Source organism: Labrus bergylta, chromosome 16, assembly GCF_963930695.1.
Source record: "Labrus bergylta chromosome 16, fLabBer1.1, whole genome shotgun sequence".
Lineage (NCBI taxonomy): Eukaryota > Metazoa > Chordata > Actinopteri > Labriformes > Labridae > Labrus > Labrus bergylta.
In genome coordinates, this window is record NC_089210.1 from 11,361,000 (window position 1) to 11,382,755 (window position 21,756).

Sequence of the window (21,756 nt, forward strand, 5' to 3'; positions counted from 1 at the left end):
GTCAAAGGTGAGTCGAGGTGACAAAACAATTTCATCTTGCTGAGGGGCCATTTATTCATGCTGTATATGTTTGGATATTTATAGGTTGTATTGTAGCGTCACATAAAACAGCAGGGGGTGTTGTTCACCATGACAATATTAACATGAGCTGCAACAATAATCAGATCTCAGAATGTAATGTTTGAAGCACCAAATGGTTATTTAAAGGTCAGTCCCTAGTGGGATCACATTGCACTGCCCCTGTCTTTACATGTATGACTTGTACTGTACATACTTCCTAAAATACCATCTCTCCTATCAGGCACTCTTGCAACTTATAATTTCTTTTCCCTTGCGGCTGAAACAGCTAACTGGCTTCATAGAGGTGTTTTTAAATGCTGACCCGCTGTCGTGCAAAAGGTCCTGTTGTTTTTCGCTCTGTTGGTTTCACACATTGACCGTGACTGTCTGGCCCTGCAGTGCTCGGGGTGTTCCAGGCCCACAGTTCAACATGTGAGGTGGGAGACACTACAAACAGCACAGTATGTAAAGAAAAACAATAGGAAATGACTAGCATTCATAAGGCAAGCAGCATGTCTTGCAATTTCACAAATTGAGAGATAGGATTTAGATCATTTTTTTACCTGCTAGTCTGAGACTCCAAATGTTTGTGCTTTTAACCCAAAACAGCTCTGTGTTTTAACTCTAAAAAAAAAAAGAATCGAACAATAAATATATAATAGGGTGTAAGTGAAACTGATTTTAGTAAATAGAAAAGATATTTTTGGCGTCTGACACATTCGTGAACAGTCTTGGCAGTCCTTTTCAATGAGAGGGAGCATTTGAAAGCCTGTATGTGTGTAACTCCCACCTTTGCAATGAGGCCCTCAACCACTCTGTTGTTGGTGTGGGCCCACATGGAAGCGATTACGCTGTGCAGAGAGTGAAATTACAGAGAAAAACCTACAGAGTTGGAGCCCTCCCATAACCACTCACTCATTTACTTAGGTTAACATGCACGAACACACGCTCAGAAGCATGTAAGGCCAAGAAAACTCACACACACACACACACACACAGATATATAGAGAGACAAATGGGCACGCACACATTCTTAAACAGGAGCTCTGCTGCCACCTTGCCTGAAGCTGTACATTTCCACTACTGGCTGTGTTGGGACAAGGATGCAGTGTGCCTCCCTCCCTGCCTCCCCTCTCCTGGACTGAGTGGGACGGGGCCAGGGCTGTAAATTCCTCAGAAAGAGCTGTTAAGAGCACCTCCATTTAAAAAGGGGGGCCGGCGCTCGCCAGAGAGGAGCCAACTCAATAAGTCATCGAGGAAGCCTGAGGCCTTAGTGAGGCCCACAGGAGACTGGCTGCAGCCACAGACTGGATTAGAGCTCCCTTTTTCTATGTAACACTCGTGTTTACCTGGAGATGCAGGTGCTCAGAGTGCTCCTGTGCTGCATTTACAAGGCATAAAGAGACATTTTACTGCTACTTCTTTTACAGCGGTTTAACTGTTGCCTTTCTAGACTCTTTAAAAAAGAAAAATCTCCTGCTGCCCATTACTGTTATTAGTTATCGTAATCTTTTACTTCCTCCCTATGGCTGTTTGGATCGGAACAGGCTTTGCAAAGAGGAGGCAAATAACATAATAAAGGAATTATTGTTGCAGTATTTCCTCTTCGTCAAGAGGACTGTAGTCAGGATTTATGCTCAACAGTCTCAAAATGACCTATGCTAACAAAGTGAAATCTTTCTGTTGTTATTGATCTTTTATGTATATGCATAAAAGCAAATACAATACAATTCATTATGAGCTGCATGAATTAATGAAACATGAGAAACAAACATTTCATTATTTTAAATTTGACACAAATTTCATCAGTATAGATATTGTAACACCAAACTTGTTGGGGGATGGTCTACCCTGATAATAATATTTTTTAACATGTCAACAATTGTAGTGCTACCTCTGCCTCAAATTTCAATAAATTCATCAAACTGTGAAACATTAGAAAACGAAGACATCGCCCAGTAGCTTAAAAACAACAAACAGCCCATCCTTCCTCTTGATATCATTTGCTACTTGCGCCATAACACCAAAAGTTTACAAGAGTGGCATGGCTGTATACAAACTGTGGTGTCTGGACGAACTTTAACTGTTTTCTTCCCTCCCAATCAAGCCCATTATTATCCCAGGCGTGCTGCATGCAGGCTCCCAAAATATCTGTCACGCAGCTGTCGGCACCTCTTCGCTCAACAGCTGGAGAGGCTCTGAGGCGCTCTCTCACTTTCTACTTCTGCTACCAAATGCATTACAACAGAACTCCCCTGAAAAATCCAGGGGTCGATCTTTAACAGTTGTTTGTAACTGTTATGTTGTCACAGCCACCCCCTGAGTGTGCCATGCACTTATGAGCAGTAAAAAAAAAAAAAGCCAAGGCGATGAAAATGGACCACCAAGAATGCAAGTTAGGACACACACACACACACACACACGTTTATCTCATCATTAAAGCAATATGGTATGAGAGATTGTGTATAGTGATTTCAGAAATGCTGGACTTTGTGTAAGGGATTGTGAAAGGTCCAAGAAAATTAACAGCTGTTGAACACCATTTCTGTACATTCTGATGTTAAGGTTTAACAGTTTGAAGTATGAGAGCATTCATCATGTACTGTGTGACATAACAAAACAAAAAGTGCTTCGGTGGACAGAAGATGAATGGACAGAGCTGGACACCTCGTGGAGACTGTCAGCAGCAGAATTTATGACTGCAGGCCTGGAATCAAAGTCAGAAACTGAAATGCACATTCAAACGTCGAGTCTCCTGCCAACTTGTTACACTCCATCCCACTCACAGCGGAGAGCAATGAGAGGAGGAGAAAGAACATATTGCACTTCCTGTTGAGATTTCAAGGGAGGGTGAGACAGATAGATATAGAAGGAGTGCTGGAAAGTGTCCGCTGCTCTCCTATGGTTAGGATAATATATGACTGCAAGTAATCTAGTGTTAGCCTTCAGACTGTGAGTTCTTCTTGAGCGTGTGCCAAGATTAGATGAGAAACAGGCTCACTACATGTCTGGGTTTTTTTTCCTGCTTTCTCAACCCCCCCCCCCCCCCCCCCCCATTTTGCTCCTTTTCTGATTTCCTTTGTGTGTTTTGCAGACTGTTCAAAGGCCTGATAGGATTCCTATTAAGCTAAAGAACTTAATGGTACATTTACAAATATCTTTAACTGCAACTCTGTAGTAACAGTAAGAACTCCGGAGCTTATGACTACAAACATGTTCCTTTTCTGACATGCCAAGGCTTTCTTCTATAACAGCGACATCATGATATCAACTAGAGGAGCATTCTTCCTGTCTTACCCCAGATCCCTGGCTTGTCCTTTCTTGCCTTCAAGCAAGCAGGAAATGACTGCATGCTAGATTTAAGATGTGAGATCAACAACACGGGAGACAGCTGCCACCACAAAACTGGGCACCAACATTAAAGACAGCAGAATCCATTAGAAAGCTATCACCTCCTGCACAGTTAATATGAACAGTTTGACATAGTAGGACTGTCACATAGTAAACCTGAACGCCTTCTCCAACAGTGCACTGCTTTTTAAGAGGTAAAATCTGTGTTAAAGGTCTCCAGATGGGAAGTGTAACACACTACAAGATTTAACAGGGAAAGAATTAATTGTGGAAAACGTTTTCTTCTTGGAAGAAAGTCAGACGCACAACATCTGATTCTGTTTAGTTTTGACAATCTGAGATTCAAAGTTTTAGCTGAAATATTCACAAAAATCAGTCACGTCTCTTCTCATTTCTCCTTTTGAGCTCCACTTTGTTGTTGGCCCCTGGCGAGAGACAATAGCAACCACATAATACTGAATTTTCCATCATGCTCTCCAAACCCCTCCTCCCCTAAACCGTAAAACAATCTCACTCCCTTTACCACCCCGCACCCCACCCCATACCGCTTCTCTTCATCCTCTCACTCTTTTTCGCTTCCCTGCTTCAGTGCAAAGCCAAACAAGCCAACCATTAAGTCGAGTAAAGCGCAGGAAGTGGGCCTTCGGGCCAGGCGGCACTGTTTACAAGGAGATAGTCAGGTTTCAGCGGCGCTTTGAAGTGAGCAGCACACAGGAGACTGTCTGTCACTAGGCAAAGGCCCAGCGCCGCTCCACTGACTCACCCGCATTCCCCCCATTCGACTGAACACAGAGAGGAGGAGGGAGGCAGAGGGGGTGTTTGAGGGAGGATTTATGCCCCCCCCCCCCGCCCACCTTGGAGTATCTGTTTCTACCTTTAATCATTCTGACCTGTCTGTTATTAAAATGTTCTTTATGTAAACCCAAATACAGATACAAGAAAACTACATTTTTTCAACAGCTCATGAAATAAAAAAATCTGTTCTCATCTCTCATCTCAGTAATTCCACCGTAATCCCTATCCTTACAACCTATTGCAGTAATTAAACCTCTGCAGGACTGTGAGAGCATGCAGTCTCTAACGCCTGTTTCTAGCCCAAAGTCTCTGCTTCAAGGCAAGAGGATCAACTTTCTCCAACACACCCATCTACTTGATGACATCACCGCAGACAAGGTTGAGTTTCAGCCATGCACGGCTTGGGGGATTCCAACTTGGCACGGAGCACAGTGGCTCCAGAGAAGTAACACGACAGCAAATCTGAACACCCTTGGTTTCCCCCGACCAAACAGGCGTGCAGGAACATTTTCACACCTATACATCAGCACTGACTTCTCTCAGCAGATGATTCCTGTTGGTTTAACCGAGCCCTCCCTACAATAACGGGCAAAGGAAGGTTTTCTTGTTTTGTTTAGCACTCTACAGTGATGCAAGTGTTCATGTGTGAGGAAGCCCTCAGACACATTCTTGCAGGCAGGCACCAGATTCTTAGTCACAAAACAGGAAGATGTGAAATATTTCAGAGTACATTTACAAGTTTGGTTCACATAAGAGGTGTGTCTTCTTAAAAACACAATCCTTCCATTTCCCCACAGAGCTACAGTCTTGTGTAAGAAGCTAATTTCCATTTAGAATTCCGATAATGTTTTAATGTTGAGGCAACAGATGTTCAAGTGTTACACAACAATTAACACTTTGAGAAAACATCATGGCTGGATCTCTTATCAAAGAAAATAACTCAAGACATTCCTCCAGTCAATCAGTAAAGGATATAGTGGACCTTGGGAAAGTTGAAATATTGCAGAAAAAAATCAACATAGTTTTTTTGATCCAGGGAGTAAGCATTAATCATTCAATTTATAATTTGTAATGGTAAACGTTAGCATCTTTTTGGTAAAAGGGGAGTGACAATGGGCTATCTTGAGAAAGCTTCTGTGAAATCATCAAACAGGCATTTTTTAATCCATAAATAATGCCATTCATAAAAAAAAAAAGAAAAAAAGAAACAGGTCTTCTGTTTGTGGCATTATTGCAATGGAAAAATAAAGTGATTACACTGGTAGATAAGAAGAGAAGTATTTAATTTCTTTAAATACAAATATATAATTTCATGTTTTTACAAGGACTATTTACAATCTCTCTTGTGAAATCTTTAGAGAGATAAATGTCCATCCTTCTACCGCTCATTTGTCTTGCTCTCTGATGTTTCTTAGCTGGATGATCTCTCCCTTTTGAGTTTCTTATGGCTTTAAGAAAAGAGCCAGAGAGGGGGAGGAGAGCATTTTGGCACATGGCATCCATAGCCATGCTTGTTTTTTTGCTCAGACAGTCAAATTCAGTCTTTGTTTGTCCATCTTGCCCTTCTGATGAAGCCTGACCCTCAGCTTGGCATGCATGTGGGGCTATAAAGCTGAGGGAAATACAACAATTCTGACAGAACCTATAACTACTTACCTACCGCATGACAAACAGGTAATAATAAACAAGCTAGTCCAATCAACATTTACACATCCCTTTTATCCTATACAGTGGTCTCTCCTTGTTTGCTGTTGGTCAGCCTTGCATAGAACTTGTGCCAGGATTGTAAAGTCTTTCCAGACCAGATCCAAAAACCGGAGGTGATACCCACTATCAGAGTCATCAGGTACTTGATCATGTAGACAGTGAAGTCTGGGGTCATGCGTGGCCCGGTCTGCAGAGGGCAGGGGATGGCCAGGCTTCTGCAGTTATGGCTGACCCAGCTGCGCTCCCAGTGCGGGCGGAAGGCCTGCTCATAGAAGAAGCAGGCGATAACAATAGTGGCAGGGACAGTGTAGAGCACACTGAACACACCAATCCGAACCATCAGGCGCTCCAGCTTCTCCGTTTTTGTGCCGTCGTGTTTCATGATGGTGCGAATTCGGAATAATGACACAAATCCTGCTAAAAGGAAAGAGGTCCCAATGAAGAGGTAAATGAAGAGGGGGGCCAACACAAAGCCTCGTAGAGGGTCCAGGTTACTGAGACTGACAAAGCAAACACCACTGAGCACATCACCCTCAATCTGCCCGATGGCCAGGATGCTGATGGTCTTGATGGCGGGTACCGCCCAGGCTGCCAGGTGAAAATACTGAGAGTTGGCCTCGATAGCCTCATGGCCCCACTTCATACCTGCAGCCAGGAACCAGGTGAGAGAGAGGATGACCCACCAGATGGAGCTGGCCATGCTGAAGAAATAGAGCATCATGAAAAGGATGGTGCAACCTTCTTTTTTGGTGCCTTGGACAATAGTTTTGTAGCTATCTGGACTGAAGCTGTCGTTACACACCACTTTGTCTCCTAGGAAGTAGCCAGCAATGTAGGCTATGGAGACCATAGTGTAGCAGCCAGACAGAAAGATGATAGGCCTTTCTGGGTATCTGAAGCGCTGCATATCCACTAAATAAGTGGTCACTGTAAATAATGTAGATGCACAGCAAATCACGGACCAGACCAGAATCCATATGCGGGAGAAATGAATTTCTTTCAAACTGAAAAACATGTTCCCACCGCTCCTTGTTGGATCACAGGGAGCTGCGCAATCCTTTTCCTCCAAGAATCTATAATTCAAGTATGGTGGTACTCTGAGAACAGGGGGGCAACGGAAAGACCTTTCATTTGTTTGAACCAAGGAGAGATCCTGGGTCCTGGGCACAACCATGATGGGGGGGATAGTGACAGAAGAGGAATCGTTTTGGCCCACACAGATTCCGTCCCCCAGCACAGGGAAATTCTCGCAGCGGAGTCGATCAGGCCATTGAAAGCCAAATTTGTTCATGAGAGCCTCGCAACCCTGCTTGGCCCTCTCACAGGTGGATCTGCAGGGGGGGATGGCTTTCTCCAGGACTGTGCACACAGGGGCATACATCGAGCACAGGAAGAATTTCAACTCCGGCGAGCACTGTACCTTTACAAGAGGGTAAAATTGGTGCACCTCGAGCCCTGCGTCCTCCTGGTTGTAATGGCCCACTAAATTTGGCATGATTGTTTGGTTATACGCTATGTCAGTGCACAGGGGGATTGTAATCGGTTGACAAAATCCATGCTCTGGAGTTACTATTCCGTTGTCTCCTTGATACTGGGATGATACCAGCAGAGGCAGCAGGAGGGTAACATACAACGGCTTGCAAAAAATCATCTTCCCAAGTTTTGCAAAAACAACTTTAGTCCGATTAACTTGCAGTAACTCGCGTAATCACTTATCATCAGTTCAGCAACAAAGTCTCGAGCAAGGGGAATAAAAAGTAGAGAAATTCTGGAGGTAAAGATCTGTCCGCAGCCCTCTTAGTCCTTGATCCCAGCATTGAAGACTGCTGGCTGACTTCTTTCTTTTCCTCAACTCCGACTCCCCCACTATTGTCAAGGCAGCTATAATAAGACATTTAGCTTCCTGGAAAATCTCCAAAATAAAACGCCTATCGACGAACATGAATTTCTTTTATTTATTTTTTTGCAAAGTAACCAGCAGCATGTATTATTATTATTATTATTTTTTATTTTTCTTTTGTAACTTTCGTTACAAAAGTTTTCTCTACCCTCTGAAGATTGTATTTTTGTATAGGCTATATTTTTTATTTCATCATTTAGATTCTGACCAAAAGTTGTGTTACTTAAAACTACAGGCTACTTAAACTAAAGCCCCACTTTCTTCTGTTTGAAATGATAATAAGATAAGATACTCCTTTACTCATCCCACAGCTGAGAAATTGACATTGACTGCCAACAAAAGAAACACACAGTGCACAATTAAATATAATAAGAAATATAAAAAAAAAATGCGAATATACACATATAAAAAATGATGATAACAAAACATTATTGGAAAATAAGTTGCATTGATCCATCCAGTCCACAATATGTCGGCTATGGGATCCATGAAGAAAAATATTCACAATCACAAGTTGACGGTAGGCCTATATGATCACATTTTAATAAGAGGCAATTAACTTTTACACTTTAAACTTGAAGAAAAAAATGGATACTTTTATTTTGAAAGGAGTTTCATTTTTGTTTGGTCGTATTTTCTAATAATATTGTCTACCTCGACTCCACAGCTGGATTGCGCGGCCAAAAAAAACAGATTTTCAAGAGGATGTGGTAATCTTTACAACCTAGTAAACTACACATTCCATACCATGTTCATTTCTACCCAACAATTTTACAATCAAAATTTTTAATTGATATATGTCGTATTTGGATACCATATGGTACAATGTAATTAGTAGATAACTATTTAATTGAAATTAATTTTAAATTAAAATTAAATATTCAGTTAAACTGAAATAAAAAAAAGCGGAATTCATGAGAGCAACCCATCCGGCTACTTTGCCCAAATGATGCCGTCTGAATTGGATAGATAGCTAGGCACATTAAAATAATAATAATAATTAAGGTATCATAACAATTCAACGGCTAATGAAACAGGCATCATTACAAATACTTCCATGTGAAATGTATAAAGAAAAAAGTAAATTATAAAATAATTAGCCTACTTAAGATATATGTATTAGCCTATATGTATTATTATTATTATTATTATTATTATTATTATTATTATTATTATGTTGTTATTGTCTTGGCAAATTTTAATGTAAGGTGGACATCATGTATTATGAAGAATAAAATATGGGGCAGATCGGGGCAGATTCTAACACTTGTTGCTATGGTTGCTATGCGCCTTAACATTCTGCTTGACGTTGATTGGATCAAAGTCATCGAGCTCATCCAATGTCCGCTCAGGTCGCGAGGGCAACATCGAGCGTATTTCGGGTGGAGGAGAGAGGAGGTGGGGAGGGGGGCACGAGAGCGATAACGTGAAGAAGAGCTCCGAAAGTTTCCCCCCAGTTTTCTTACCTTCAAACGGTGAGTTCCGTGTTTTATTCCTAAAACTTGTGTTTTTTTTCGGCGAAGTTAGCCATATTTCACCGACAAGATATCACTTTTAATAAATTCGAAAGTTAAATCCAGATAAACCAAGATAAACTGCTAGTTTAGTCAACTAACCTTAACGGCTAATTTAGCTAGTTGGTGTGCTTGGTTTGAAATAAGAGCTGATATTCATTTCAGAAACTTAACGGGTTGTTATATCAAATATTAACAATGTATAACCTGTTTTTTTTGTTTTTTGCCAGTCCACTAACATTGATGGAGTAAAGAAAGTTTGAGGGAGTTCAGAATGGCTTTCGACAGACATCAGAGCACATCTGCATATTCACTCTTTCCCACTCTCCAGCGTCAGGTAAGTGACTGACGTAGAGACACAAGGTATTCCTCATGCTTCTGGAAACACAGGTATAAATGTCTCTTTGTGTTGTAATCACATGTAGTGATGATACCCCTTTGCTAATGTCCTGTATATATATATATATATATATATGTGCTTTTTTTTTATAGCTGTATGGACTTATGGGTCTGACATAAAGTATAAAGTAAAGTAACATTTTTTTTTTTTGCCTATAGCAGGAATGGGCAACTTAGTTCACAGCAAGGGCCACATTCATTTAATTCTCACTGCCAGAGGGCCAAATTGTAGCATACAAAAAACGATTACAGTCAATTATGTCTCAAATTTAACTCAACATATACCAGTGATCAAATATTATTATGGACATAGTTCTGTTTTTCATGATTTCATGGCAGATTTTGTCATGTTTTCTTCATGTTTCCAATTAATTGATATGTAAAAATTGATTTGAGGGCCAAGTTGAGGGTTGATGGGGGGGCCGCATGCTTTAGACATTTGTTAAGGTTTAACAAACCTTGAGAAAGAAATGGTTGATAACTGCTGAATCATTAAAAAAGACGTATCCTCTTGAGTTGCTTAATTCTGACAGAATAGCAGAAACGTACTGAATCGTCTTTGAGACTTGAACAAATAATTATCTTCATCGATAATCCTCCTTGATAATTTCCTCCAATGATAGCTTGTGTCTTGGTGACATTCCTAACATGCACAGGCAGACAGTGGCCATGAACTTTGATGACAGTGTGGGTGAACAATTCAAAATCTCCCCATCTGACATGTCACCACAAACTACTTCAGTAGAGTGCAGATCCAAAAGCAACTTGGGAGAAAATTTGGGACCGAGCAGATAGATTGATAATTCTCCTTGATAATTTCCCCAATGCTCAAATTATGTTATATTAAGTCTAGTGCACCTTCATAATGTACTTGCTGATTGATAACCTGCAAATAAACTAAAAAAAATCAGTAAGCTAGTAGTAAGCCTCACACTAATTTTGTTTCTTCTTTTTCAGGCTAGTTTAAGTGGAGGGGTTGCAAACAACGGTACCTTGGCATCGCCTATTGTTTCACACCCCAGTGTCTCAATACAGGAACATGTTAAATCATCCATTATGCCCAGGTCTCAAAGTGCTCATGATGATCCCTATGGCCTTATCAATTATGCCCAGAGCAACATCAAAAGCAGGTATTAATTTGTAACTACAGTATGTTCTGGACAACTGGGATTATGCATCTATGCACTGTATTTATTTTCTCTGATCAAAGTGGAATTCGTTTTTTTTTTTATTGTGGTATTTGGTGGTAGTTAAATGTTCCATGTATGATGACAAAACAAACAATCATCAAAAGTAAAATCAAGATAATAATGTGTTTTCTTGCCATTAAAGGAAACCTTCAGATTATACTGATTGTGAAGGGGAGACTGGTCTACAGCGTCTTGTCTCAAATATTTTGGATGAAGCAGATTCACAGATCAGCTACTTCAGTGATGGGTATGTCAAGGTTTAAATTTTTTCCTTTAAGGTTTTGGCTGGATCTGACTATTTTATTATTTATTTAAAAAAAACAAGATAATAATAACTTTGAACTTTCTTTTAAGAACCTTTGTTTTCTGTAGATAAACATTTATGAAAATTCTTGATTCTTCTTTTAGGAGCCTTCCTACATGTAATCCCCACTGGTCTCCACTGACTGAAGAACTTCTGGAGTGTTCTCAATCAGGGGCAAAAACACAACAGAACCAAATTTTTCCTACAAACTATGTATCCTCTGAGGCTTTAAGTAAAACACAGGGACAGTCTGTCAACATTGATTTAGAGGAGTTTTTTCAACAATGGCATTTTAATTTGCCCAATGGAGACAGAGACACCTACACCCATCCTCAGAAAGTGCCATCAGGTCGACCAATGCTGGATGTTAGAAATGCCTACCTCTCTCAGATACAACAAAGAAAACATGACTACACGTCACCTGACAACGACAGGGGCAATGGTCCGCTTATGAATCATTACGCTGATCTGAGTAATGTCCTGAAATCTGAAAATGAAAAAAGCCCCACTGGTTTTCATCCTCATTATGAAGACCAATTGAACCACAGCCGTGCAAAGCCCATCAGTAATGATCAGTACATCCCACAAGACATTAACCAACTGGTCTACAGTTTGCAGTCATTCATCGCTGGTGAGAACGATAGCTTGTTTCTTGGTGACATTCCAAACATGCACAGGCAGACAGTGGCCATGAACTTTGATGACAGTATGGGTGAACAATACAAAATCTCCCCATCTGACATGTCACCACAAACTACTTCTCGAGTGCAGATCCAAAAGCAACTTGGGAGAAAATTTGGGACCGAGCAGATAGAAAGAAATGGAGGAGCACATAACCAAACATTTAACCATCATGCTTATCTTGATCTACCTGGTTTTAGCCCTCAGAACACAGACTTCTTCGAGCAACCAAAACCACCCTTTGTATCGTTAAACTACCCAAACCGATATCAGAACAAGATGACCATGCACAGACAAAATGCTTCAAACCCCAACATAGGCATGAAACAGTTTACAAAGCAGCAATTCCTGCAAGCTAAGATACAGGGAAAGATCAAGCCACCAATGCAGGAGGAAAAGAAGAGGATGCTTATCTCTAGTTTTCTAGGTGAAGGCGACCCAGCAAGACTTCAATCCAACACTGACATGAGGGGAGATGAGAAGCGAGGCCTCTCAAAAAACCTGTATTTTGACCCCATGGGGAACATGCAGTTTAAGAGACTAGATGATGAAAGCAACATCTTCAGTGCAGGGAATACACAGCAGCTCTTGCCTTTCTCATGTCCTGTAAATGACCCTAGAAGGATGCCGAGTGTTACCATCAACTCCTCCAACTTCAGCTCAAGATCCACACAGCCCTACGGAAGAGCTGTTCCTGGCATGGACGTGGGTGATATGGTGTCAACCAGTGAGTCTGCAGCTTTCAACTCCTATGTCAGTGACGTGATGAGCCACAGAGGGGAGAGCACTTATCATGGCATGCCTTCTTCAATAGTGATGAATCAAGGAGGACCTGTGTTCCAGCTTAACTTCTACCTGGATGAGTGCTATGAGCAGTGGAAGTGTTTGGAAAAGGAAAGAGAGCAGGTGTGCTTTTTGATATCTGGTTTTGTTTTTTAGTTAAAAGATAACCATTAGTGATATTTCTCAAACACACACATGCACTACATTGATTCACTGTGTAGGATCAACCAGTCAGTGAATTTGGACAGGCAAGATACATATCTAATCAGTTATGCATGACCTATTTACATTCTATCATGAAATCTATGTTTAAGATGATCTCTGCAAATTATAATGTCCTTTCATTTTTGGTATAATGCAAGTGTCACTTAGTTTTCTGGCTTGTCTCTTTTCTTTTTCAGATACAGGCCATCCTTTCCATGACATTCCATGGGAAGAAGACTGCAGCAATGATCAACACCAACATACCCAAAACTCCACAGAACCCTACAAGAGTTGACCACCTTATTGTTAAAAACATGAGAGAACAAGCAAGGGTGAGTCAGTAGTTACTGCTGCCATACTGCCATCTACAGGTGAATTTTGTCAGAACAGCCATGATAAATTCAGTCATGTTTTTGTGGTTTCATTTTGCACAGAATAAGCTATATCACCTCATTTCATTCTACTTGAGGTTTGTTTGATTAACCCATGGTTGGATCGTGAATAAAATATATACTAACATATGATGAATCTTAATAAAGAAAGTTAATCTTTAAATCTTTAATCTTTGTTTATAAATAGAGTTGCACCAATTGCAATTTCTTTGGCCGATTGTGATTTTCACCTGGTCTGACCGATACAGATTTTTGGCTGATTCCGATTTTCATTCTTTAAAGCACTATAATAAACAGCTAAAACTAATTATTTTTGAACTTTTTTTGTAAGTGCAGGGAAACAATGTGTCTTTATACGACTGTATGTCAACCCTTTTTCTCCTCTGCTGATGAGAACTTCATGTATTCACTGCCAGCTTGTTGTGTGTGGCAGTCTGTTAGTGTTGGTGTTGCTGTGCCCACGGCATGAAATTGGCTATACTTGTGAGGACACTGGTGGTCAGGGCTGAGCAGGCTGAAAATCGGCAGATTCCGGTCACATGCCTATCGGTGTACCTTTATTTATAAATCAACTTTCTGTGCGTGTTTGTGTGTTGATGGGGAATGTGAAGATTTATAATGTTGATGCTTTACAGGTGACAAGTCTTCTGGATCGAATGGAGTGTCTGCACAACATTCCCCTCCATACCAACATTCACACAGCACTAAACAGGCATAATATGGCAATTTCCATAACCCAAGCCAGACGCAAAGAGGAGATTGACAACATGTCTAAACACCAGCGTCAGAGAGCTCATTTCACAGAGGACAGAGGTAATTTGTTTTGCAATGGCCGGCTTGTGTAATCCTCTCTCAAACATTACTGATACTGACTCGTTTTTCTATTATAGATACTCTGTTGTTGGTTTTTGCACTGAAAGACCTTGCTGCAACCACAAGGAAGCTCCGTACAGCCCTGTGGTGTGCTCACCAGATGACACTCCCAAAACCTGTCAAGGGGCAGGAGAAGACTGCCTCCCAAGAGCCCCCACACTCAAGGAGGAGCCCCTCTCCATTAGAGGGCTACTCTTTTTAGGATAAGCCTTTCCTAGCATTTAGCATGAGTTAAGATCTGAATATAAATTAAAACCATACCTTTACACAATAATTATAAATTGCCCATAGGCAGCAAAGGGATGTGAAAAATGCTCCCTACCTGCAAGTCTATTGTAACATTTTTACCTGCAACACTGCAATCACTGCAGAATATGACATGAGCAATTTGAAGCTTGATGATGGCCACACTTTTTAGGGCTCAGGAACTGGCTACGTTTTCTTGTGAAGGAATTGCATGAAATGTAATTATCCTGCTGTATCTTAACTTCATTTCATACAATTAGTGTCAGTTCTAAATTCTTGTGAGTTCTCTCCAGCATCGTTGTATTTAAAGGCACTATTTATGATTTTATTTATGAGATTTCAGTGAATTCTTCTTGTTATACTTATTTGTTGGAATGTGATGGAACATTAGTTACAGGGTATTTCCCAAACATTAGTTTAATCATAAGGGCAACAGTCTTAAATTAACGTGCTAAATATTACAATGTTAACTACAAATGTTCCATTTTATTCAACTTCAGTTTTCCTATGCAACCTTAACATGATGTAATCAAAAATAACAAAACATTATTTATATGCATTCTGGTGAAGTTTTAACTTATACTCAATTCATTGATACTCGAATACTAATACAAGTTCAGTGTTTTAAAATGTATTTGGATCATATATCCATTCCAAACATTTAAAGTTAACGTCATTCTGATCAGTGAAATGTAGCATAGCTAAATTTAAAGCCATTTTCTGTGGATCCAGTTTTAGTCTTTGAGGACTTGTGCTGTATCAGTAGTTTAATATAATATGCTAAATTATAAAATATTTTTTCTGTGTTTACTCAACATTCAAGACAACACTGGTTTATCTTCTAATTTGTCAGAAGTTGTAGCTGTAACTATTGACACTGAAATTTTAAAAGTTTAGTATTTTAAATTTAAATTGATTAATCACACAGACCATCAAATTATTTTCAGATGGTGCAATCAAATACCAGTATAGGTGGGACAGTTTGTTGGCTAAAGACCTTTATACGAGAAAAAAAAGGTGAAACAACATTTGTCTAGAAGCAACAGCCTGTAGACTTATTCATGAACATTACTCCTGACTATGTTTTCTAAATATGAGTTGTGTGGTTCATTCATTTTACTGTTCATGTTTTTTTTTTCTGGTTACTTGTTCTGTAACAGATACATATAAAAATAAAGTAAATCCAACTTGCTGAAATGCTTTTTATTCATTTAAAAAGATGATGAACCTCATTATAAATGTTTCAATTGTGGTACATGTTTTGAGGTACGATTGAGCAACGGCTCTTTTGTTCTAACAGAGGAAATGTGTAAACTGTAGAACTTCAACCTACAAGTGCAGAGCAATTGAGGGAATACATTTGTCTCCAAGTAAAAGTTGTGCAAAAATCAAAGGCATGAGGGAGATAGTGGCTCAGAGCAAAGTAGTAACTCTGGACTGAGCTGCTTCTCAAACTATTTTACCGTTATCAAATGGATTCTTGATTAAGGTGTTTGAAGCTTAATTTTGTTACTCGTTCTTAAAGAAAAAAATAAAACTTATTGGATATACGTCTTAAGATTCACACTATTACAGGCATTATGCGCTTTAATCCAAGAAATCATTTATAACATTTCTGCACATATCAGTATCCAAAACAGAAAAAATCTGAAAATTTAACCTGCACAACATCTAGTATTTTGATCCATTTCATGACGTTCCTAAAAGTAATTAAGAGGTTCAGATGAAGACAAATTAACACACTGAAGATGCCAATGACTTTTAGATAGAAAGAGGCAATAGCTGTTTTACTTTTTTGTCTTAAAAAAAAAAAAAAACAACTCTTCCAAACAAAGTGTCCTTTCTTTTGGTTTTATCTTTTGCGTTCACCTTTCTGTGTACGTTTCTTCTCCTTCTCTTTCCTGTCTTGTTTGGCTAGTTTGTCCTTCTCCCGCTGCATCTTGTCCGTCTCTTTCTTCTTCTGAGAATCTTCTCGTGCCTGGTCCCGCTTTTGCTTCTGTCTGTTCAGGACCTCTTCCACATTGGTGTTCTTAAAGAGGGCTGACACTTTGAGTCAAGGACAACTCTTTGGAAGGGAAAGTAATCTGTTAAATATCATTTCAGAAACAATGTATTATGTATTCAGTATTTAACAAATACTCCCTTATCTCTTTATATTGTAATATGTAACAGTAAATCCGCAGCCAGAGTCCTAACAAGAAAAGAAAAATCTTAAGTAACTCCACTTTTAAGTTGGAGTGATTTTACAGCTTTTACAGATTTTCACTTTTCTTATATCTCGTTATTTTATTTTGTGTGTTATTCATTTTCTGAAATGTTCTCCCCTGTTGTATAGACGTTATTTATTTTCTTAATTTCATTTATATCTTCTTTTTTTTATTATTATTATTTGTATCCTGCAGAAAAAATAAATTGATGTCGACCTGCCCTCCATGATCCAGGACTTATACCGGTCACTGCAGACTCCTCACACCCCAGACACAAACTGTTCAAACTCCTCCCCTATGGTAGGCCTTACAGATCACTGTACGCCAAAACGACAAGACGTAAGAACAGTTTCTTCCCCCAGGCTGTCACTCTGATGAACGCTAAACAGTCACAGAGTGTCAGACCTGTTGCTGTGAAGTACCGTTACCATCACCCACTGTCAATGTACAAACACTATTTAAAACATTTTATGTTCAATGACCTAATCATGAATATACTGTAATATTGTCCTTTTCATGCACATGCACACTTTTAATGTAAATACTGTAACACTCTGATAGTACATGTGATTATGTAACAGATGGTTAATATACATGAGGTAATCTCATCTCAGCATTTTTGCACTACTCACCATTGCACTAATGTCTTTCTTAGTCTTGTATATATTATTCTTTTCTTAGTTATGTTCATATTTAATGTTATACTTTGTACATTGAGAGCACAGTTCACCAAAGACAAAATTCCTTGTGTGTGTGTGTGTATTTGTGTAAGCATACATGGCCAATAAAGCGGATTCTGATTAAATCATTTGATTACATTCCATTTTTGTTTTTTTAATCTATTTCTTTCACTCTCTGTTCTTTTGTGAAGCACTTCGGGCTGCATGTTTTCAGGTTGCTCTATGAATAAAGCTCGGTGGAATTGAATAACACATTTTAAAAAAAGCTTCTGATATGAAAACCACTTTGGAAAGGATACATTTCTCATTTGTGGGAAAGTTATTTCCACTTGTCGGCTCCTCTTCCTCAGCTTCAGTGCTTTAGTCAAGGAACAAACACATCTTCAAGGATAAATAAATGTTAAGAGGGAGAACAAATACTGGAGTGAGACCAAATTAAATATACACGTACAGACTTTCTGCATGGTCAAAGAAAAATTGTTAACTGAGTTGAAACCAGGACCGTAGCATTAGTTTCATGACAAAAAGCAAACTCAAGGATATTCCTCGTCGTCTGTTACAGTAGCATATTGGGCAAGGAGGGCTTCTTTCCTTTTCTTGGACTCCTCTGACACCTCCTTGTGTTTCACCACAATCTGGGCTTGTTTTTCTATCATACTGGCGATGGCCTGTACCTCAGCTACAGAAAAGAAAAAAGAGCAAAGTTTAAATTTAAAAAAAAAAAGTACCTCAACTTCCACAACCTACTTTTCAGTCTCCATATGAATATATACTAACAAACGGAGCCGTCCTGATTCCCAGCTAAGCCTGAGGATCCAGACAGTATACACATCCTTATGGTTATGTACACAGTAAACAGTCTCACTATCTCTTTCCAGGATGAACACTGACAAGTAACAGAGTGGCATTAGCACTACTGCAGACCAGATAAAACACTCTGAAGTCTCAGAAACTTTTTTGTTTATTTATCTTTTTTTTTTTTTTAGAAAATGTTAATCTCTCTCCGAGACAAAAGTGTCTCGCACTCTGCTCCAAACTTTAAGCAAACATTTATAAACTCAAAGATCTAATTCCTCTGTATGTTTACCTGGTACTGGCGACAGACTTCAGAGCAAGCTGTCTTTTCTGTTTAGTCGAGACTTAAATGAGTTGATGAGCACTGCCGGCTCTCTTACACAAATGACTAAATAACTTTTTATGCAAGTTTGGTTGTTCCCCAGAAGTAGCTGTAATCGAAAAAAAGCTTCCATTTTCATGAGATTTGGGAACGTGAATAAATCAAAGTTAGACAAATACCATCATCAGCATCTTTTTTCGCTGCCGACCGGCTGCGGTGCTCTGTCCACTGTTTGATGATCTGTTGGCAGATGTCGGCTACTGATTCCTCATCCTGCACAAATATGAAAATGACAGTTACACAAAAGTAACAAGACACTTTTTGTCCTGTGACTTAAATGACCTTTACATAAAAAATGGTTATTGATGTTGATGCATCAACACAGATGCGTCAGGTTTTGTTGGCTGCGTAACATATGAGCTCCCACTTGTTTTCATTCACAGTTAACAAGAGATACACAAGGTGTTGCTGAGATCCCCTTATTTGATATGTTCACCACAGAATATAAACGGTTTTTGTTTATAATCGTTCTGTGACAGTACCTGTCATTTTCTGTTAACCTAATAGACGATCAACTACTGTTAAACTTAAAGAGTCTTCCAAATCTTATTTTTTTATTGACTGCTTATGAGATGAAAGATGATATGAGATTCAACTTTATTGTCATTACACATATACAAGTATAGAGTAACAAAATGAGGTTTGGCATCTCTCACCAGAAGTGCAAATAAGCAGAAAGTGCAAGAATGCACAAGTAATCACAAAATTTACAGATGTAGACTAAAAAATAAAAGTGAATTGTTGGGTATATATGGCTGGATTAATGGGATGCTATAAATATAAATAAATGCTATAAATATAAGTATATTCTTCAGATTATAATATACAGATCAAGGTGCAGTGAGCATGCTATACTAAATTACAGATAATATACAGAATATGGACATGTTGTACAGGTCGGTAACTACTTATCCTAAAAACACAAATGGTTTTAAATATGCTGTGACGACTTTGTGGTTCTTCTTAGCATAAACAACACTTAAACAACTAGCAATTACACAAGCATATCAATAATAAGAAGCTTATAGTTCCATCAAGTGTAGATCATTTGTAAAAATGGATAACAACTTTTATCTGGACCTTAGTGGTTAAAAAAACAAAAAAACAATGCCGCATTAAACGTTGTTGTATAGCTGCAAATATAACAGCTTTACATGAGTGCTGTCACTTGTTACGTTTCGGACAGACAGCAACACATGTATAAGAGAGAGAGAGAGGAAAAAAAGAAAAACACAGGCTCGGTAGCAGAACGTGGCATGCCGCTTTAGATATTCACCAGAAATGCGGATAATATTCCTTGAAGCGCGTCTTCTTTTTCCTCGTCGCTCTCCTCTTCTTCCAAGACCCCTAAAATGTACACCCCATACACCTCACGGTCCACATCCAGGGAGTCCAGACGATCATTTAGCCAGCTTTCAAACTCCCCGGCGTCTGTCACGGGCGCAGCCATCTTGGCCCTTTGGGGTCCTTCGGTGGCGCACGGGCTTGTCCATTATCATTGCCTGTGGTAAAAAAAATATAAAAAAAACTACGGATAATCAGCGCTGGTTTGTTTTCCGCGCGAACGGCGAGAGAACATGCGAGGTCCAGGTAAACTGAATCATGTTTGCTATCAATTGTTATAAGCAAATGTGCACAATTAAAACAACAGTCAATGCACTTTTACACACTGTTAAAACGTGTTCAACATACAAATCCAAAAAAGGAGACAAGGTGCTCTTATTTGCCCAGGTAGGACAGGTCATGTGAATTGTGCCAGAGTTTATCTTTTTTTTTTTTTAAAACGCCAAACAGTTTTCCCTTACTGGTAGTATTTCTGGTATTAAATAACCATAAAGTACAGGTTAATGTCCTTTTTGTTTTGTTTTTTCTAGTAGGCCTGCTTATGACCCCTTACTCACAATAACATATGATGTTTACAAGTTTTTCATTCAGAATAACATCTAAGCCTTTTAAAATATTCTATTTCATAATGTCCCCTTGTTTTTCTTTTTTAAGTGATAACTTACACGTTTGTAAACACTTGTGTTGGGGATGTATCGGCATTAATTGATTTTAAAATATAAATGCTCAGATCTTAAAAAAAAAAAAAAAAAAAAAAATTAAAGTAGGCCTAATAATGTGAAATGACACCTGAGCTCCTTGTGCAGCCTACATGATGTTTGCTCTAGTCTAGTCTAAACCCCTTCGCCTACTTGCCCCCCTTAAAGAGATATTTCAGAAACTTAAGTTAATAATTGGCACCTTTAGGCTAAACGTCAGCTTGTAGTCCGTGGACACACACATCAATTTAAATGAAGATGGCTGTGATCACTTTGTCATGTTGCTATCCCGGCTTGTGGAAATAACTTCAGCATCCAAAATTTCAATCAGCTCTAAGCTAAATACTCATGCATTGGCAGCCATTTAAGTCCCCTGGGCCACTGCCACAAATCCCAAAGTTCTTGATTGAAAATGAATGTTCGATTGTACCACAGTTTACAGAAGCACTTGTGCACTCACTCGTTGGCTTTTGGCACAAGGCAAGCCAGGACTGTTCTAATTAAAATGCTGATTTCAAAAAATGATCAGTTATATATCCCACTTTTTTTTTTTACATTCAGTGGGTTGCTGGCAGTCAAACAGCCATTTGGCAGAACACAATCATGTTCAAAACATACTAAAATAAAATGACATATTTCCACCATCTCAGTGAGAGGAGAAAGATTTCTTTGACAAACCATTTGTACTATTGTAAATCTTCAAGAAGACTGTTTTAACGCAGTTTGACACTGAGACAAAAGTATGATAAGTTAAGGCAACATTTATTTGTAGCACCGCTTTTTTTTTTGCCTCACCTGGGTCCCTGTCTGTGCAAATAGAGGAAGGGATGAAATACAGATGTGCTGCTAGCTGCCACATTCTGCTTTTGGCCTCTGGGTGGAAGTAGAGGACACACTTTTCTCTGCTCCACTCTTAAGGTAGAGGAGAGTAAAGCTGAGTCTTGGATTAAGTTGCATGACAGCAGTTTTGAGCTTATTTAGGGTGTGATTCATCACGAATTGCTCCATGCACGTGCATCAGACTCCATTTGTTAAAGTTAAGTTGTAAGCAAGGCCGTGGAGCAAGAAAATGCCCTGCCAGCTGTTTGTTCGTCCTCTTTCATTTGACACTGGGACAGCAGACAACACCTCCCAGCTGTTTGAATATATTAAACAATGTTTCCATGTGAATGCTTGATCCTGCTTCCAGAAAGCACTTTGAGCAAAAGGGGGTTTATGGTTGCCGGTCTCACACACCCCACACCCTGTTTA

The 21,756-nt window shown here is 39.3% G+C and overlaps 3 protein-coding genes across 3 annotated transcripts; 1 reads left to right on the forward strand and 2 right to left on the reverse strand.

Annotated features, from left to right (window-relative positions):
- Positions 1–5,472: 5,472 nt before the first annotated feature.
- fzd2 (frizzled class receptor 2) lies at positions 5,473–7,765 on the reverse strand. Its single transcript, XM_020632637.3, has one exon. The coding sequence runs from the start codon at positions 7,562–7,564 to the stop codon at positions 5,930–5,932; it is 1,635 nt and encodes a 544-aa protein (XP_020488293.1). The 5' UTR covers positions 7,565–7,765; the 3' UTR covers positions 5,473–5,929.
- Positions 7,766–11,447: 3,682 nt separating this feature from the next.
- On the forward strand, positions 11,448–14,855 carry moto (minamoto). Its single transcript, XM_029277104.2, has 4 exons — positions 11,448–12,807; positions 13,086–13,220; positions 13,916–14,093; positions 14,171–14,855. The coding sequence occupies exons 1-4, from the start codon at positions 11,578–11,580 to the stop codon at positions 14,353–14,355; spliced, it is 1,728 nt and encodes a 575-aa protein (XP_029132937.2). The 5' UTR covers positions 11,448–11,577; the 3' UTR covers positions 14,356–14,855.
- Positions 14,856–15,587: 732 nt separating this feature from the next.
- On the reverse strand, positions 15,588–19,945 carry ccdc43 (coiled-coil domain containing 43). The gene is made up of 5 exons (XM_020632638.3): positions 19,740–19,945; positions 18,583–18,676; positions 17,830–17,965; positions 17,586–17,641; positions 15,588–16,439 (listed from the first exon to the last, which is right to left on the reverse strand). The coding sequence occupies exons 1-5, from the start codon at positions 19,911–19,913 to the stop codon at positions 16,252–16,254; spliced, it is 648 nt and encodes a 215-aa protein (XP_020488294.1). The 5' UTR covers positions 19,914–19,945; the 3' UTR covers positions 15,588–16,251.
- Between the last annotated feature and the right edge of the window lie 1,811 nt (positions 19,946–21,756).

Excerpts from the sequence above, each read along its gene's own strand:
- fzd2 (XM_020632637.3), bottom strand. The coding sequence starts at position 7,564 with ATGATTTTTTGCAAGCCGTTGTATGTTACCCTCCTGCTGCCTCTGCTG.
- moto (XM_029277104.2), top strand. The coding sequence starts at position 11,578 with ATGCTGGATGTTAGAAATGCCTACCTCTCTCAGATACAACAAAGAAAA. Across the intron at positions 12,808-13,085 it reads TGGAAAAGGAAAGAGAGCAG|ATACAGGCCATCCTTTCCAT; the intron begins GTGTGCTTTTTG and ends TTTCTTTTTCAG. Across the intron at positions 13,221-13,915 it reads ACATGAGAGAACAAGCAAGG|GTGACAAGTCTTCTGGATCG; the intron begins GTGAGTCAGTAG and ends GATGCTTTACAG.
- ccdc43 (XM_020632638.3), bottom strand. The coding sequence starts at position 19,913 with ATGGCTGCGCCCGTGACAGACGCCGGGGAGTTTGAAAGCTGGCTAAAT. Across the intron at positions 17,966-18,582 it reads GAAAAAAGATGCTGATGATG|CTGAGGTACAGGCCATCGCC; the intron begins GTATTTGTCTAA and ends TCTTTTCTGTAG. Across the intron at positions 16,440-17,585 it reads CTTTCCCACAAATGAGAAAT|CCCTCTTTAAGAACACCAAT; the intron begins GTATCCTTTCCA and ends TCAAAGTGTCAG.